The sequence below is a fragment of the Oncorhynchus kisutch genome, linkage group LG26, assembly GCF_002021735.2.
Source record: "Oncorhynchus kisutch isolate 150728-3 linkage group LG26, Okis_V2, whole genome shotgun sequence".
Taxonomy (NCBI): Eukaryota; Metazoa; Chordata; class Actinopteri; order Salmoniformes; family Salmonidae; genus Oncorhynchus; species Oncorhynchus kisutch.
In genome coordinates, this window is record NC_034199.2 from 32,185,618 (window position 1) to 32,202,576 (window position 16,959).

Below are 16,959 nucleotides of genomic sequence, written 5' to 3' on the forward strand. Positions count from 1 at the left end.
GAAAAGATAGACACCCTTACACTGTCAAAACCTAGGGGAAAAAATAGACAAAGGCTCATATCCAAATGTATATTATTTATTAGGACATAAAACATTAATGAGAAACACAACACGTATCCCATATAAGATGTATTAACATCTGTTGGACTTCTGTTTTCAGACGTGCCTGGTGCTCCTAGAGGGCTCAAAGTAACCGACATCACCAGAGCTACTATGAGGCTGATCTGGAAACTGCCTGCTAACGACGGTGGCGAGAGGATCAAGAGTTACTTCATTGAGAAGAAGAATGTGACAGGAAAGGCCTGGACCATAGTAAACCAGTGCTGTTTCAGCCAGGCCTACGTTGTGGAGGGACTGCTGGAGGGACAGGAGTATGTGTTCCGTGTGCGGGCTGAGAACCGTCTGGGAATGGGACCTTTAACTGAGACCACTGAGCCTGCTAGGGCAAGAGACCCCATCTGTAAGTTTGAAATGAATTCAGAACAAATTCAAATGTAGTAATATTCATTTGGAACAAAAGCGTCTGCTAAATGGTATACAGTGTATATATATATATATATACACTACCGTTCAAAAGTTTGAGGTAAATAAATAAATCAGCCCTTTCCAGCTACTATAGTCATTTACAACATTAACAATGACTGCACTGTATTTATGATCAATTTGGTGTTATTTTAATGGACAATTCTTTCAAATTTTCTTTCAAAAACAAGGACATTTCTAAGTGACCCCAAACTTTTGAACAGTAGTGTATATATAGTAGTCATGCGTGATATGTACACATTAAAGTTTGTGAAACGTAGGTCACACAGTGTACACCTTACTAGTAAGTTCCCATTTATATTCCCATTTTCAGACATACCTGATCCCCCAACCCACGTCAAGGTCAATCTGGTCACCAAGGATACAGTGACCCTGACATGGGTGCCACCTAAGAACAACGGTGGTTCTCCTGTGAAGCACTACATCATAGAGCGCTTGAGTTGGGACACCAGCGGCCCGGAGAAGGAGACATGGAAGCAGTGTAACAAGCGCAACGTTGAGGAAACCATCTTCATCATTGAAGATCTGAAAAATGGCGGAGAGTATGAGTTCCGCGTCAAGGCTGTGAACGAGGCTGGCCCAAGCAGATCGTCGGCCACCGCTGGACCAATCATCATCAAGGACCAGACATGTAAGTAAAAAGCCCAGTTAAGAAAAAGAAAGTTTAAGACAGAAAGCACACTAAATTCGTTCTGAATGATTTTATGGGTAAGCCACCAGCATTTCAGCAGTAGTGCATTCTTCAGGATGACAGCACATGTATGCTGTTGTAAATACTTCTAAATAAGACCCATTTTGTTTACAAAAAAATTGCTATGAAAATAAAAACGTTGAATGACTTGTACTGACTCCATCCTCCATTGTTTAGGTGCTCCTACCATTGAACTGAAGGAACAGATGGAAGGTGAAGAGGGACTAGACGTCCATATTGTGGCTAGGATACATGGCTGTCCATTCCCCTCCCTCGTATGGCAGAAGGCTCCCATTGCCAAGCCTGAAGACAAGGCTGTAGTGCAATATGATCAGCATGTCAACAAACGGATCGTTGATAACAAATGTACCCTGCTGATCCAGCAGTCCAAGAGAGACGACAGTTCCCTTTACTCTATCACTGCTAGCAACAGTCTGGGAAAAGCCTCTAAGGACATCAAACTCACTGTCCTAGGTGAGGAACCTCTCTCTGAATGTATTTCTTTCTTTCTGTTTGGTTAGTCCTCTTGATTGTGTTGTAATATGACACCATTTCCTCCTTTTCTTCCTCAACTCAGGACGACCTGGCGTACCAGTCGGGCCGATTGAATTCAAAGAGGTGTTTGCCGAGAGGATAACACTTGCATGGAAACCACCTAGAGATGACGGTGGCTCCAAGGTGACAAACTATGTCATTGAGAAGCGTGAGGAAAACAGAAAGTCATGGGTGCACGTTTCCAATGATCCCAAAGAAGGCCTCTATACAGTTCAGAGGCTGACTGAGGGCCATGAGTATGAGTTCCGTGTCATGGCTCAGAACAAATATGGAGTTGGCCCACCGCTGTACAGCGAACATGAGAAAGCAAGGAATCTCTTCAGTAAGTTGAATCTACTATTGTATCATAAGTCAATGTCACCGTGGATATACAGTATTTCTTCTAACCAACTTCTAAATGGTTCCTCTCAATAGCTGTCCCTGGCCAAGTTGAGAAGCCCTTAGTGGAAGACGTGACTCTTGAGTCTATGGTGATCGTCTGGGGTGAGCCAAAATACGATGGTGGATCTCCAGTTAGTGGTTACTGGCTGGAGCGTAAAGAGACCACGGCTAAGCGCTGGACCAAAGTGAACCGCGCCCCTATCAGGGTCATGCCCCTGGGTCAGGAATATGAGATCACTGGTCTGCAGGAGGGAGCAATCTACCAGTTCCGTGTGACCACAATCAACGCAGCTGGAATGGGACTTCCCAGTGTCCCATCGGATCCTGTTCTTTCAAGAGACCCTATTAGTAAGTTAACGTATATAGGTTGCGTCCCAAATGGAATCCTATTCCTTATATAGTGCAGCATAAGGCCCTGGTCAAAAGTAGTGTACTAAAAAGGGAATTATGGTTACTTTTGAGGCGCAGAAATATCGTTTTTCTTACATGGGAAAGGTGTATTTTTCTATTTTCAATGTACTATATAGCTATGTTGTTTCTATTGTTTGGCCTTCTGGCATTGTAAATGTCATGTTGTTTGTGTGTAGCTCTCCCCGGTCCCCCAACCCCCAAAGTAACAGACTGGACCAAGTCAACAGTGGATCTGGAGTGGATTCCACCTTTGATTGATGGTGGATCTAAGGTCACTGGTTACTTTGTTGAATACATAGAAGAGGGAAAAGAAGCAGAAATAGAAAAGCAGAAGGCAGCGGAAGCAGACAAAGTAGGAGTAGTAAAACAGAAAAAAGTGAAGAAAATCATATTCGATGAAGACGGAAATGAAATATCAGAATCAGAAGAAGAAGAAGAGGTAGTAGAGATAAAAGACGGATGGGAAAAGGTAATTATCGAATAGAATTATTTCTCGAACTTATTCTTTTACAAACTATTTTGATATTAAATGCAACAACCTGGTAAATTCAAGTCTAAATATACTCAAATAATATAACATTTAGTGTGTCAATGTTTGTAAAATCTTATTATTATAATTTTTTTCAGGCTAAAGACAAGGAGATTAGAGGCACTAAGTTTGTTGTGTCTGGACTGAAAGAGCTGGGAAGGTACAAGTTCAGAGTGAGGGCAGTGAATGCTGCTGGCGTCGGTGAGCCCGGTCAAGTGGCCGAAGTGATTGAATGCAAGGACAGAACAAGTAAGAGACAAGACAACTATGATATGATATACCGTTTGATTATCCATTTGTTAGTTCCATGAAAGGGACTCTGTCCCAAATGGCACCCTATTCCCTGTATAGTGCACTACATAGGGAATAGGGTGGCAGTTGGGTTGTAGACATAGTGTATGCCATCTTAAACCAACACACACATGTTATTTTAGTTGCCCCTGAAGTGGACTTGGATGCCTCAGTGAAGGAGAAGATTGTAGTCCATGCCGGTGGTACCATCCGCCTCCTGGCCCACGTGTCAGGCAAGCCGGCACCAGAGATCACATGGAGCAGAGATGACCAGCCTCTACCAGCAGAGGCTAAGGTTGAAACCACTTCAATCAGCTCTGCTCTGGTTATCAAAAACTGTAGACGCCATCACCAGGGTATATACACCCTGAGTGCAAAGAATGAAGGAGGGGAAAGGAAGAAGGCTGTCATTGTGGAGGTGTTGGGTAAGAAACAACTTTACTTCTTCTTCTCGTTGGTAAACTTCAGTATATCTCAGGAGATATCCTGAGATACACATGTATCAAGTTTATCGGAGTAGGAGAGCTGATCCAGGATCAGCACGCATACTCTGAGATGCTTTGTGAATACAGGCCCAGGAGTTGAATGGTATTGAAAACTTGTTTCACATGTGTTTCTCAGATGTTCCCGGCCCAGTTGGTCAGCCGTTCTCTGGTGTGAACCTCACCATTGACTCTTGCAAGTTGACCTGGTACTCCCCTGAAGACGACGGTGGCTCAGCCATCACCAACTACATAATTGAGAAGAGAGTGTCTGACCGCATGGGCTGGACAGCAGTCTCTTACACGGTCACCAGGCACAATGCTGTGGTCCAGGGTCTCATCGACGGAAAAGGATATTTCTTTAGAATCGCAGCTGAGAATATCATCGGAATGGGTCCATTTATTGAATCAGAACGACCAGTTCTCATCAAAGATCCTATTTGTGAGTTCCTGCCTAATACCCGTATGACAGCTTTCTAATTTGCTGTTACAAAAATGTAACGTAAGTGTATACAAATCCAGCAATTATTTATAATATTCCATTGGGCCTGATAGGATGTTTGTGTCCTTTTTCCATGCTAGCTGTTCCTGAGCGTCCTGAGGATCTAGAAATCACAGCCATCACCAAAGACTCCATCAGTTTGGCCTGGAGACCACCTAAGTACGATGGTGGTTCTGAGGTTACATGTTATGTGCTTGAAGCTCGTCTGATTGGAAAGGATAACTTCACTAAGATCGATACTGATGACACGCTAATGGATAGGAAGTTCACAAAGGGAGGTCTCAAAGAGAATTCCACCTATGAATTCCGTGTCATTGCTGTCAACGTGATTGGTCAGGGAAAGCACTCTTTCTGCACCAAGCCAATCCAGGTCAAGGAAGAACTTGGTAAGTGTTGAATAAGGGTTAGATAGTCATTCTAAATCTTTATAAATATATTGGTGACTGTTATTTCTTTTTTAAATAAAGTTTAAAGTTTAAGTTTAAACATCCCTCTTTGTTCTGCCATCCTCAGAGCCCCCAACGATCGACTTGGACTTCCGTGACAGACTGGTTGTGCGTGTGGGAGACGTGTGCACCCTCCAAGGCCGCTTCACTGGGAAGCCAGCACCTACAATAACATGGACAAAGAACGAGGAAGAGCTGAAAGCAGATGAGGAGGTCACAATGACCAACACTAGTAAAACACTGTGCTTGGCTATGCCCAAGGCTAAACGAGAACACAGCGGCAGATACCAGGTGGTGGTGGAGAACATTGTTGGCTTACGTAAAGGAATTTGCAGTCTCAGTGTTGTTGGTAAGTTGGTGAGGGTGTTCTTTGTTGTTCTTAATTGACAAACCTAATGTCACTTTTATTTAACCCTTATAATCAAAATATGTTTGATCATTGACTATTGATTGATCCATATCTGATAGATGATTAATGATAAAATGCTAATATTTTCTCTCAGATCGCCCCCAGCCTCCAGAGGGCCCAGTGGTCTTCAATGAGGTCTACAGGAACTACATGGTGATTTCTTGGAACCCTCCTCTGGATGATGGTGGATGTGCCATCTCCAACTACACCATTGAGAAGAGAGACACAAACAGAGACCTCTGGATGCCGGTGACAACAGCTTGCACCAGGACAACATGCAAAGTACCTAAGCTGATTGAGGGCAGAGAGTACATAATCAGAATCTGTGCTGTGAACATCCACGGTATCAGCAACCCACTGCTGTCTGCCGAGACAAAAGCGAAGGATATCTTCAGTAAGCTATTAGATAAATACTGAGTAGATATAAGTTACGTCCATAAAACGGAACCCTATTCCTTATATAGTGCACTACTATTGACAAGTAAGGAATAGGGTGCCATATGGGATGCAACCATACTATATTTTGTCATGAATGCATTTTGTTTCAACTGATAAATTCTCTGTCCCATTGCAGAGGTGCCAAATGCACCCAAACAGCCCATTGTGCAGGAGATCTATAAGGATCAAGCCCTTCTGACTTGGGAACCACCTGCTGATGGTGGGAAGCCCATCACTGGCTATGTCATTGAGAGGAAGGAGACCATGACTAATAGATGGACTCGCGCATCCGGAAAAGACCGCATCTTCCCCAAAGTGGAGTACTTTGTTCCAGACCTCCTCGAGGGCTGTGAATATGAGTTCCGTGTCATGGCTGAGAACGTTGTGGGTCTCGGTGACCCCAGCCCTCCATCAAAGCCCATATTTGCCAAAGATCCAATTGGTAAGTGACTATGCAAAAATAAATGTATACTTTACAAAATTTCTATCAAATTTAATCAACTGTTTCTTCCCTCAGTGCTTCCAAGCCCCCCCGTGCTGCCAGAAGCTGTAGATTGGACAAAAGAGTCTGTCTCACTGTCTTGGCAGCCACCAAAGGACTGTGGCAGGGGCAAGATCTTCGGCTATCTCGTTGAGTTCACTAAAGCTGGAGAGGAGTGGCAGAAGGTGAATCAGACTCCTGATTCCTGCCAAGAAACCAAGTTCAAGGTCATTAACCTGGAAGAGGGAGAATATTACAGATTCAGAGTAACTGCTGTGAACTTTGCTGGTGAATCTGAACCTGCATACACCACAGATCCAGTGAAGGCAGAAGACAGACTTGGTAATTTCACATATAAATATCATTTTCATAATTTGGGTAATTCATTATCATTGAAATAAAAAACTGAATTATAACATATCGTTTTTCTACCCCCAAAAGAACATCCTGAATTGGATGTTGAATTGGGTATGCCTCGTGAGTTGAAAGCCATGGCCGGAACCCATATCAATCTAATTGCTGGAATCAAGGGAATTCCATTCCCCAAAGTCACATGGAAGAAGAACGACGAAGACGTCCCCACAAGAGTTGACATTGAGATCAATCCACTAGGATCCAAATTGGAGATGCGCTACTGTGTCCGTTCTGACTGTGGTGACTACACTCTGAACATTGAAAACTCATCTGGTTCGAAGACTGCTACATGCACAGTCCTCGTCCTGGGTAAGGGATTTTTCAATTCTGTCAGAAATAAATGAAGACAGATGTAAAGTGTTTAGCATGCTGGGCTGCTATAATTATGTTATTCTTTACTCTTTACACTATTAGACAAACCTGGTCCAATCCAGCACCTGAGGGTTTCAGAGGTGAGAAGCGATTCAGCCTATCTCTCCTGGAAAGACCCCGAGGACAATGGAGGAGCACGTCTTACCAACTTTGTTGTGGAGAAGAAAGATGTGGCAGCCGCACAGTGGGTGCCAGTGTGCTCTTCGTCTAAGAAACGAAGCATGATGGCCAAGCACTTGATGGAAGGAACATCGTATTTGTTCCGTGTTGCTGCTGAGAATCAGTTCGGCAGAAGTGAATACATTGAAACAACCAAAGCCGTCAAAGCCATGAATCCACTGTGTGAGTATCAATCAAAGCAAATACATTAAGACCTATGGGTGTATTGTTATGTACGTGGTATCTTGATAACTAACTTGACATCTGTAATCTAATCGCATCCCATGTGGTCTATTTTCAGTCCCACCTGGTCCACCAAAGGACTTGCACCATGTAGATGTCGACAAGACGGAGGTCTGGCTTGTGTGGAACTGGCCTGACCGCAATGGAGGTAGCAACATCATAGGTTTCCTGGTTGAGTACCAAGAGGAAGGAGAGAGAGAGTGGGATGAATGGAACACCGTCAGCATCCCTGAGAGCCACATCACTGGCCTCGAGGAAGGAAAGACGTACAGATTCCGTGTGAGAGCGGAGAACGCTATCGGACTGAGTAGACCAGACACCACTGTCCCCGTCCTCTGCCAGGAGAAGCTTGGTGAGATTTGCTATATATTTACTTAATGGTTTGGTTTCTCCAACAGAGATTAATCCTAGTTGTATACTGAAAAGCAAGTTTAATAGAGATTCTCCATTGAAAATGATTCTTATTACAGGACTAAACTTAATCTGTGTCCAGGAAACCGCCCCTATCTGTATTGATTTGTAGACAACATAATTGCCATCATCAAACAAATTATAACAATTAACCTACATCTTCTTCTCCATCTTTTCACAGTGGCTCCAATCGTTGAAGTTGAGGCCAAGTTGATCGAAGGGATCATTGTGAAATGTGGAAGCACTATCAGACTCCCTGCGATCATGAGAGGCATCCCTGCGCCTACTGCCAAATGGTCCATTGACGGAGAAGAAATTGTACCCGAAGGCGCAGTTAAGATTGAGAGTGACAACTATTCAACAGTTCTCAGCATTAATGAGTGTATGAGAACCAACAGTGGAACCTATATTCTCACAGTTTCCAACCCTGCAGGAACCAAGACTCTGGCTTTGAATGTGACCGTTCTTGATGTGCCCGCTGCTCCCATTGGACCAGTCAATGTCCTTGAGGTTACTCCTGAGTACATGCTTATTGACTGGCGTACTCCAAAGGATGATGGTGGAAGCCCTGTAACAGGTTACATTGTTGAGAAGAGAGAGGCTAAGAAGGAAACCTGGGGAGGTGTGAGCTCTGGTAGCACAGCTACAAAGCTTAAGATCCCTCGTTTGCAGAGCGGTGTTGAATATGTTGTGCGTATCCGTGCAGAGAACAAAATGGGTATCGGCGCTCCTCTTGAAAGTGCACCAACTGTCGCCCAACACACGTTTGAAGCCCCTGGCCATCCAGGCAAACCAAACACATGGGACATTGCAGAAGATGCTCTCACTGTTGGGTGGACCATGCCATTGTTTGATGGAGGCAGTCAAATAACTGGATATATAGTTGAGCGTAGACACAAAGGCGGTAAATGGATCCGTGTCAACACGACACCCTGTAAGGATCTCAGAATCAGAGTACTTGGTCTCTTTGAGGGAAATGAGTATGAGTTTAGAGTTTTCGCTGAAAATATTGCTGGTTTCAGTGGACCTTCTGCCATATCAGACCCAGCAAAACCCTGTCGTCAAATTAAAGCTCCTGGACCTCCAGTTAACCCCAGAATCAAGGACTACAGTAAGGAAAATGCAGACCTAGTCTGGATTAAGCCAAACAAAGATGGAGGCAGTCCAATCATGGGATACATTATTGAAATGCAGAAAGCTGGCGGAGAATGGGAGATCATCAACAAGGATGGTCACATTAAGCAGTGTGCTTACAGAGTTAAAGGCCTTGAAGAACACTCAGAGTACAGGTTCCGCATTAGTGCTGTAAATATGATTGGAGTTGGAGAGCCTAGAGAATGCCTTGGATCGGTGGTTGCCAAAGACATCATGATACCTCCAGAGATCGAGATGGATGCCTCAAGCCGTGAGCGTTTGACTGTCCGAGTTGGACATAACATCAACATTATCGGTTACGTGAATGCCAGACCCGATCCAGAGATTATCTGGAAAAAGGGTGATGATGTTTTGGAAACCGCCAAGCACACAACAATAACTCAGAACTTGCCTGTTGTTCAACTGAGAATCAAAGAGGCAACCAGAGCAGACCATGGAATATATGTTTTGAAGGCTAACAACTACAGTGGTGAAGCCGAAGCTACAATAACTGTGAATGTGTTGGATAGACCTGGACACTGTCAGAATCTGAAGGCCACCTATGTGACCAAAGACTCTTGTATGGTGTCCTGGGAGAACCCTGTAGATAACGGAGGCTCTGAGATTACAAACTACATTGTTGAGTGCCGTGAGCCCAGTGTGAGGCTTTGGTCAATGATCTCATCTGACTGCACTAACCGCATGGTTAAAGCCAAACTCATGGAGGGCCACGAGTATTTCTTCCGTGTTTGTGCTGCGAACAAATGCGGCCCTGGGCCCACAGTAGAGACAAAACAACCAACCCTTGCCATCGATCCCATTAACAAGCCTGGTGAGCCAGAGAACTTCCACGTAACCGACGTGGGTAAGAACTTTGTCTTCTTGAAATGGAGGAGGCCAGACTATGATGGTGGAAGCCCCAGCATTGGTTACGCTGTGGAGAGCAAAGAAGCAGGAGCGGCAGAATGGGTGCCATTACACGAGGATCTGATTACAAGTACCTACTTCATGGCTGACAAGTGTGTGGAAAAACAAACCTATCAGTTCAGAGTGCAGACATGCAATGAAGGTGGAGAAAGTGACTGGGTGAAGACTGGTGATGTACTTGTCAAAGAGGAGATCCAGAAACCAGTACTTGATATAAAGTTAGCTGGAGCCCTTGTGGTTAAAGCTAGAGAGTCTATCAGAATTGAGGCTGGACTCAGAGGAAAGCCTCAACCAGAGGTGAAGTGGGTGAAGGACAGGGCCACAGGAGATAACCCCAGAGTTAGTGTTGAAACGGGCACAGATTACTCTAAATTCCTTTTGACCAAATCCAAACGCACAGACACCGGAAAATATGTTGTTACTGCCACAAACTCTGCTGGAACCTTCACTGGATACGCAGTTGTTAATGTCTTGGATGTCCCAGGGCCTGTGAGAGATGTGAAGGTGTCTGGAATCGGAGTAGACAAATGTAGAGTTGCATGGGATCTCCCAGAAGATGAAGGTGGATGTGAAGTTGACAGCTATATCATTGAGAAATGTGAGACAAGAAGAATGGTCTGGTCCACATACTCTGCTTCACTTGTCACCAACTATTGCAATGTTACCCGACTAGTAGAAGGAAATGAGTACATCTTCCGCATCAGAGCAGAAAACAAGATGGGGACAGGTCCCGCAGTGGAGAGCAAACCTGTCACAGCTAGGACTCAGTTCAACAGACCTGGACCACCAGAATCACCAGAGATAACCAAGATCGGAAAGGAGGAAATGACAGTCGTATGGGCCCCACCAGAGAATGATGGTGGAAAGTCTATCACTGGTTATATCCTGGAAAGGAAAGAAAAGCGTGCTGTCAAATGGGTGCCGTGCACAAAGAGTACCATCTCTGAGAGACGCATGAAAGTCAGCAACTTAATTCCCAACCACGACTATCAGTTCCGTGTCAAGGCAGAAAATGAAGTTGGACTGGGAGAGCCAAGCAAACCATGCAGACCAGTAGCAGCCAAAGATCCAATTGGTACAGCATTTATGTATTTTTGAGACATTGTATTATTATTATTATTATTGGTTATTCATTTTCCCTGTTGGCTGTACTAACATGCAGATGTTTTGTTTTCCTTGATTCCAGAGACTCCTGGTCCCCCAGGCAGTTTCAAGGTGATTGACAGCACCAAGATGTCCATTACTCTTGGGTGGGCCAAGCCTATATATGATGGAGGTGCTCCTATCATTGGATACATGGTTGAAATGAGAGACAAACTTGAACCTAAACCGGAAGTGATTGAAGCTGAAGCTGTTCCTGAAGATAAACCTGCAGATGAAGCTAAGCCTGAAGGTGAAGCTAAGCCTGAAGCAGCAGCAGGAGAAGGTGAGGAAAAATATGAAGAGGAAGCTGAGGATGAAGCGACTGCAGTTGCAGCTAAAGCCAAAGCTGAAGCTAAACGTAAGGAGAAAGAAGAGGGCTGGAAGAAGTGTAACACCGGTGCTGGTGTGCTGGTGCACACAGAATTCACCATTCCAAACTTGAATGAGAAGCAGATGTATGAATTCAGAGTCTCTGCACAGAACCAGGTCGGCTGGGGTCGTCCTGCTACACTCAAAGAGGCTGTCAACCCCAAGGAGGTCCTCGGTAAATAAATACTTCTTGATATAGGCCTAGATGAAAACACATCCAGTTGTTATAGAACTGTAGCTTATAGCTAATATTGTATAATGATTTATGTCTGATGTATGTTCTCCCCCTTCTCTCACCCACTAACAGAGGCACCAGAGATTGACTTGGATGCCAGTCTAAGGAAGGGCTTCATTGTTAGAGCAGGCTGCCCCATCAGGCTCTTCGCTACTATCAGAGGAAGACCATCCCCCAAAGTCACCTGGAAGAAGCTCGGTGTTGATAACGTCGCCAGGAGAGGGCACGTAGATCAGATTGATACTATGTCCTTCCTTGTGATCCCTGAGAGCACTCGGGACGACTCCGGCAGATACTCTCTCACACTCTCCAACTCCGCTGGGGAGAAAGCTATATTTGTCCGTGTTAAAGTATTGGGTAAGTCACTGAGGTCTATCCTTTCACTTTTTATGTCAATCTGTGGAATGACAGATTACTATTCAATGTGAAAGACTTTAAACAAGAAAAAATGTATGTACATTTAATTCTTTACAATGTCAAATTAATGTTATTAGTTTGATTACAGTATAATTGTTTGTACTGTTTGATTACAGTATAATTGTTTGTACTCTTATATGGACTGTATCCAATATTGATGTTACATTTGTTGAACAGATACTCCTGGACCTGTGGGAGGATTTGAGGTCTGTGATGTGACAAGCACCGGTTGTCAGCTGTCTTGGCTCCCTCCAGATAACGATGGTGGCTGTCAAATCCAGAACTACATCGTTGAGAAACGTGAACTCGAAAAGAAGACTTGGTCAAATTGTATCAACGACTTGAAGAAAACAAGCTTCAGAGTCACCGGCCTCACACCTGGCTGTGACTACTACTTTAGAGTTATGGCAGTCAATAAATATGGCATTGGTGTTCCTAAAGACTCTCCAAAAGCCTACCTGACAACTGATCCTATAAGTAAGTGCACTGTTACAGTATGTCTTATATTGTAATTAAATAGTGGATAGTGTGGATTTTATTGTTTTGTGTTTTGATTCACATAAATATCACATTTCTTTAAATAGGTGAACCTGATCCACCCAAGAAGATGGATGTCTTGGAAGTGACAAAGAACAGTGCCACTCTGGGATGGCTGAAACCTTTGAGGGATGGTGGAGCTAAGATCAATGGCTACATGGTTGATTACAAAGAGGATGGCGAACCTGAAGACAAATGGACACCATATTCCGTTGTTAAAGACTTAACCATTGTAGTCGTTGGACTTAAAGAGGGCACAAAGTACAAGTTCAGAGTTGCAGCAAGAAACGTGGCTGGAACCAGTCTGGCAAGAGAAGCTGAGGGAGTATTTCAGGTCAAGGAGCAGCTGAGTAAGTCGCAAATATATTTTTTTAAATCCCAGAATTACCTTGTCCGGATTTAGTTTGGTATTCAAAAAAGGGTTCCTGTTGCACACACCTTTTTAAGTCCTCATTTTAAGAACATGTTTTACTCTCTTTTTTAGTGGCACCAAAGATCATCATGCCTGATAGTGTCACAGTAAAGGCAGGAGAGAAAATGAGAGTTGACGCTATTGTGGCTGGAAAACCTACACCATTCTGCAAATGGAGGCAAGGAGCCGATGATCTGTTGACATCTGATCGTCTCATGGTGCAAAAGTCTCCAAACTGCATTTCACTCATCATGAAAGACGTCTCGAGAAAGGACAGTGGTTATTTCAGTCTTTCTGCTGAGAACAGCACCGCCAAAATAAGCCAGATCCTTAGAGTCATAGTACAGGGTAAGTTTTATTGAGGAAACTCAAAATAGTTGACTAACACACTGCCAGAATGCATAGCCTAAATTAATGCTGTTGGTACATGTCTTCATTGCACAGATAAGCCTGGGCCTCCTGATGCTCCCCTGGAGATCGCTGAGCTTGATATTGATGCCTGCACACTTCAGTGGAACCAACCCAGTGAGGATGGTGGAAGCAACATCACTAACTACGTCATTGAGAAGTGTGATGTGAGCAGAGGAGACTGGGTCATAGCTTCTGGCTCATGCACCACAACCAGCTACAGAGTTGGCAAGCTTACCCCTGGAATGGAGTATGGCTTCCGTGTCCGAGCTGAGAACAGATTTGGCATCTCGGAGCCAATCTATTCAGAGAAAATTATCGCTAGATATCCCTTCGGTGAGTTAAACAAGACAAGGTATAAGCATGGGCCCCCCCACCACCCCAAAAAAGCCTATTGTACAATGAATTATGACTTTCTAAGTAATCTAGGCCTCGATTCAATCAGATCCGCTTTAGCCAACATCCACATAGTGGTTATTTTGACGGTGTCGAAAGTGGAACTGTGTTATAGCTGTCAATTTCACAAGTGGCTCCTGGCATTATACCCAAAGTGGACATTGCCATTGGCTGCATCAAACCCATGCAGCCTTGTTTACAAGTTCGAACACTGGAATGTGAGATGTAATCTACACCTCGTTGATAGAAAACCTCATTATTTTGTCATTATTTCTATATAGCCTACACTTTCTTGTTCTGAACATCTAACGCGAGTGGGGCGGGTGTGGCTTTGTGACAATGATCGCAAGAGCAGCTTCTCATTGATTTGACGGCTCCTAGGCAGTTCCACCTCCGCCATCGCCAGAACATTCGTTATGCGGGTGTCTACTGTCGCCGGTTAATGTTGATCGGATTGAATCTAGGCCATATTCTTATGTACATTATGTACAATAAATTTGCTTTACAAAATGTTTGTTAATCTTGCAAACTAACTCCACATTCTAATTCCAGATGTCCCAGGCGAGCCCAGAAATCTGTGTATCACGAAAGTTAAGAGTGAAGCAGTGTCTCTGTCCTACGAGACCCCATCAACTGACGGTGGCAGTCCTCTTACCGGATACTGCATTGAGCGTAAAGAGAGGAACAGCCTTCTCTGGGTAAGAGCAAATGAGTCCGTTGTCCGCGGACTTGAATACAACTGCACAGGCTTAATGGAAGGTCTGGAATATGCATTCAGGGTGTCTGCCCTCAACAAGGCCGGCCAGGGTAAACCAAGCAAACAGACTGACTGGGTCACAGCAAGAACACCCATCGGTAAGTTATGAGCATGTGATGTGCGGCTTACCGTGTCCCTCACTGGCTTTGAAATCTGCAATCTGTCAATTAAAACTGTTGTCATTTTCTTATTCTAGATCCACCTGGGAAACCTGAGGTAATGGATGTGACAAAGAGCACTGTTTCACTTGTTTGGACTCGCCCCCAAAATGATGGAGGTAGCAAGCTCATTGGATACTATGTGGAGTACATGAAGATTGGTCAAGAAGTAGAGAAATGGGTTCGCTGCAATGCCAACTGCCAGAACGTCAAAACAGAAGACTATGTTGTAACTGGCCTGGAGGAGGGAGCCCAGTATCACTTCAGAGTTTTCGCCAAGTCAGCAATCAACATCAGCTTGCCTTCTCAGATCTCAGATGCCATTCCAGTGTTTGCAGAGAATGGTAAGGCACTGCGCCGTCAGAACATTGACAAAACAACGTTTTTCTTTTATCCATCTAATGACTAAATGCAATTTTTTTAATCCCAAAATGATTCAAATGTGGATGCATGGTCAACACAGACCTTTTACTTGATGTGATGTGTCTCTTGTTTCTCCAGTTCCCCCCAGGGTCGAGCTGGGAGTGGACATGAAGAACATGATCATAGTGAAGGCTGGAGAAAATGTCTCCTTTGATGCTGTAGTGTTTGGAAAACCACTGCCCAAGGTTACATGGAAGAGAAATGGTGTTCCATTGAAACTGGTTGAGGGGATGAAGATGACACAGAAGAGACACACACACATTCTGGAATTGTTCTCTGTAGCAAGGAAGGAGTCTGGAGAGTACACTATTTTAGCTGAAAACCCCAATGGCACTAAATGTGCCAATATTAAACTCAAGGTTCTAGGTATGCGAAATTATAATAACAGTTAAACTAAATGTGTCTTTTTATTATTGTGCACAAATTCCAAACTGATGTTGTAGCTTCATGCTAATACATTTTATTTTTGTATTTGTATATAGTCAAACTCTTTATAACGGCTTGAGATATGTTAGTGTGATGTATATTAATGTGTTTGTGATGGTCTGCAAGAGAATACAGAATACAATATTCATATATTCAGAATCAACTGTTGATGTGTAATATAATCTGTGTTCTCCTTAGACAAACCTGGCCCACCAGCCGGAGTGAAAGTCACCAACTGTTGATGTGTAATATAATCTATGTTCTCCTTAGACAAACCCGGCCCACCAGCTGGAGTGAAAGTCACCAAGGTGTTTGCGGACCGTATTAAGATGAGGTGGGAGCCACCTGTTGCAGATGGAGGCTCTGAAATCATCAACTACATCATTGACAAACGTGAAACCAGCAGAGCGAACTGGGCTCTGGTCACCTCCAATATCAATGGTCAACTGACCGATTGCACAGTAGATAAACTCATGCAGGACCATGAATACCAGTTCAGGGTCAGTGCTGAGAACCAGTATGGTATTGGAGACCCCATCCTCACTGACCCTGTCATGGTCAAGAATCCATATGGTAATATTTCAAACATGTTTGAATACACATTTCTATATTTAAAAAAATATATATATATATTATATATAATATTTTAGTTTGATTGCGTTGGAAACAGTGGGACTTCTTCTGCTTGTGCAATGTTTAAGTGTTTTCTTCTTCTCCTTCTCTCTCTTTCTCTCTCATTTGCAGATGTTCCTGGTCCTAGTGAGCCACCAGTTATTACCAACATTACAGCCAATTCTATGACTGTCAGCTGGAAAGCGCCTGCTGATGATGGTAAAGCTACCATTCTGGGTTACATGGTTGAGAAACGTGAAGCGTCCGAGCTCAACTGGGCTAAAGTCAACCGTAAACCAGTGATTGACAGGAGCATAAAAGCTGCCCAGCTCTCAGAGGGATCTGAGTATGAGTTCAGAGTGATTGCCATGAACAAAGCTGGATTTGGCAAACCAAGTGATGCATCCACTGCTGCCCTTGCCGTGGATCCTGTGTGTAAGTATAACAACAACATTTGCTCACTTAAATCATTAAGGATTACATGTCCCAACACTTCTCGCTGACATTCTCTTATGTTCTTCCATCTTCAGATCCACCTGCACCACCTGCTTTCCCTAAAGTTGTCGACTCAACACACAGTACCATTAGCTTGTCTTGGACCAAGCCTGCTTACGATGGTGGTTGTGAAATCTTTGGCTACCTTGTCGAGTGCAAGAGAGCTGATGCAGCAGACTGGACGAAGTGCAATGTGCCCAAAAATCTGCAAGAAACCAAGTTCCTGGTTACTGGTCTCATTGATAAAACAGAATATGTGTTCCGTGTCTTTGCTGTGAACAAGATCGGATACAGCGAGCCAAGTGAAGTTCCTGGGAAACACGAGGCCAAAGACATCCTGAGTACGTCAACG

The 16,959-nt window shown here is 44.0% G+C and overlaps 1 protein-coding gene across 6 annotated transcripts in view; it reads left to right on the top strand.

Moving 5' to 3' along the window:
- LOC109870942 (titin) overlaps window positions 1-16,959 on the top strand; it is a 175,359-nt gene that overhangs the window by 109,563 nt on the left and 48,837 nt on the right. For all 6 annotated transcript variants that reach the window (XM_031805694.1, XM_031805696.1, XM_031805697.1 and 3 more), the window contains 30 exons: window positions 161-460; window positions 857-1,174; window positions 1,412-1,708; window positions 1,812-2,111; window positions 2,204-2,518; window positions 2,758-3,050; window positions 3,209-3,359; window positions 3,545-3,826; window positions 4,023-4,325; window positions 4,466-4,771; window positions 4,899-5,180; window positions 5,335-5,634; window positions 5,815-6,120; window positions 6,196-6,501; window positions 6,601-6,882; window positions 6,988-7,287; window positions 7,406-7,699; window positions 7,940-10,894; window positions 11,006-11,506; window positions 11,639-11,923; window positions 12,161-12,460; window positions 12,568-12,870; window positions 13,005-13,280; window positions 13,377-13,676; window positions 14,289-14,591; window positions 14,690-14,995; window positions 15,153-15,440; window positions 15,771-16,073; window positions 16,245-16,547; window positions 16,643-16,948. In XM_031805694.1, coding sequence (XP_031661554.1) covers window positions 161-460; window positions 857-1,174; window positions 1,412-1,708; window positions 1,812-2,111; window positions 2,204-2,518; window positions 2,758-3,050; window positions 3,209-3,359; window positions 3,545-3,826; window positions 4,023-4,325; window positions 4,466-4,771; window positions 4,899-5,180; window positions 5,335-5,634; window positions 5,815-6,120; window positions 6,196-6,501; window positions 6,601-6,882; window positions 6,988-7,287; window positions 7,406-7,699; window positions 7,940-10,894; window positions 11,006-11,506; window positions 11,639-11,923; window positions 12,161-12,460; window positions 12,568-12,870; window positions 13,005-13,280; window positions 13,377-13,676; window positions 14,289-14,591; window positions 14,690-14,995; window positions 15,153-15,440; window positions 15,771-16,073; window positions 16,245-16,547; window positions 16,643-16,948 — 11,664 coding nt within the window. The remainder of the gene's footprint in view (window positions 1-160; window positions 461-856; window positions 1,175-1,411; window positions 1,709-1,811; window positions 2,112-2,203; window positions 2,519-2,757; window positions 3,051-3,208; window positions 3,360-3,544; window positions 3,827-4,022; window positions 4,326-4,465; window positions 4,772-4,898; window positions 5,181-5,334; window positions 5,635-5,814; window positions 6,121-6,195; window positions 6,502-6,600; window positions 6,883-6,987; window positions 7,288-7,405; window positions 7,700-7,939; window positions 10,895-11,005; window positions 11,507-11,638; window positions 11,924-12,160; window positions 12,461-12,567; window positions 12,871-13,004; window positions 13,281-13,376; window positions 13,677-14,288; window positions 14,592-14,689; window positions 14,996-15,152; window positions 15,441-15,770; window positions 16,074-16,244; window positions 16,548-16,642; window positions 16,949-16,959) is intronic.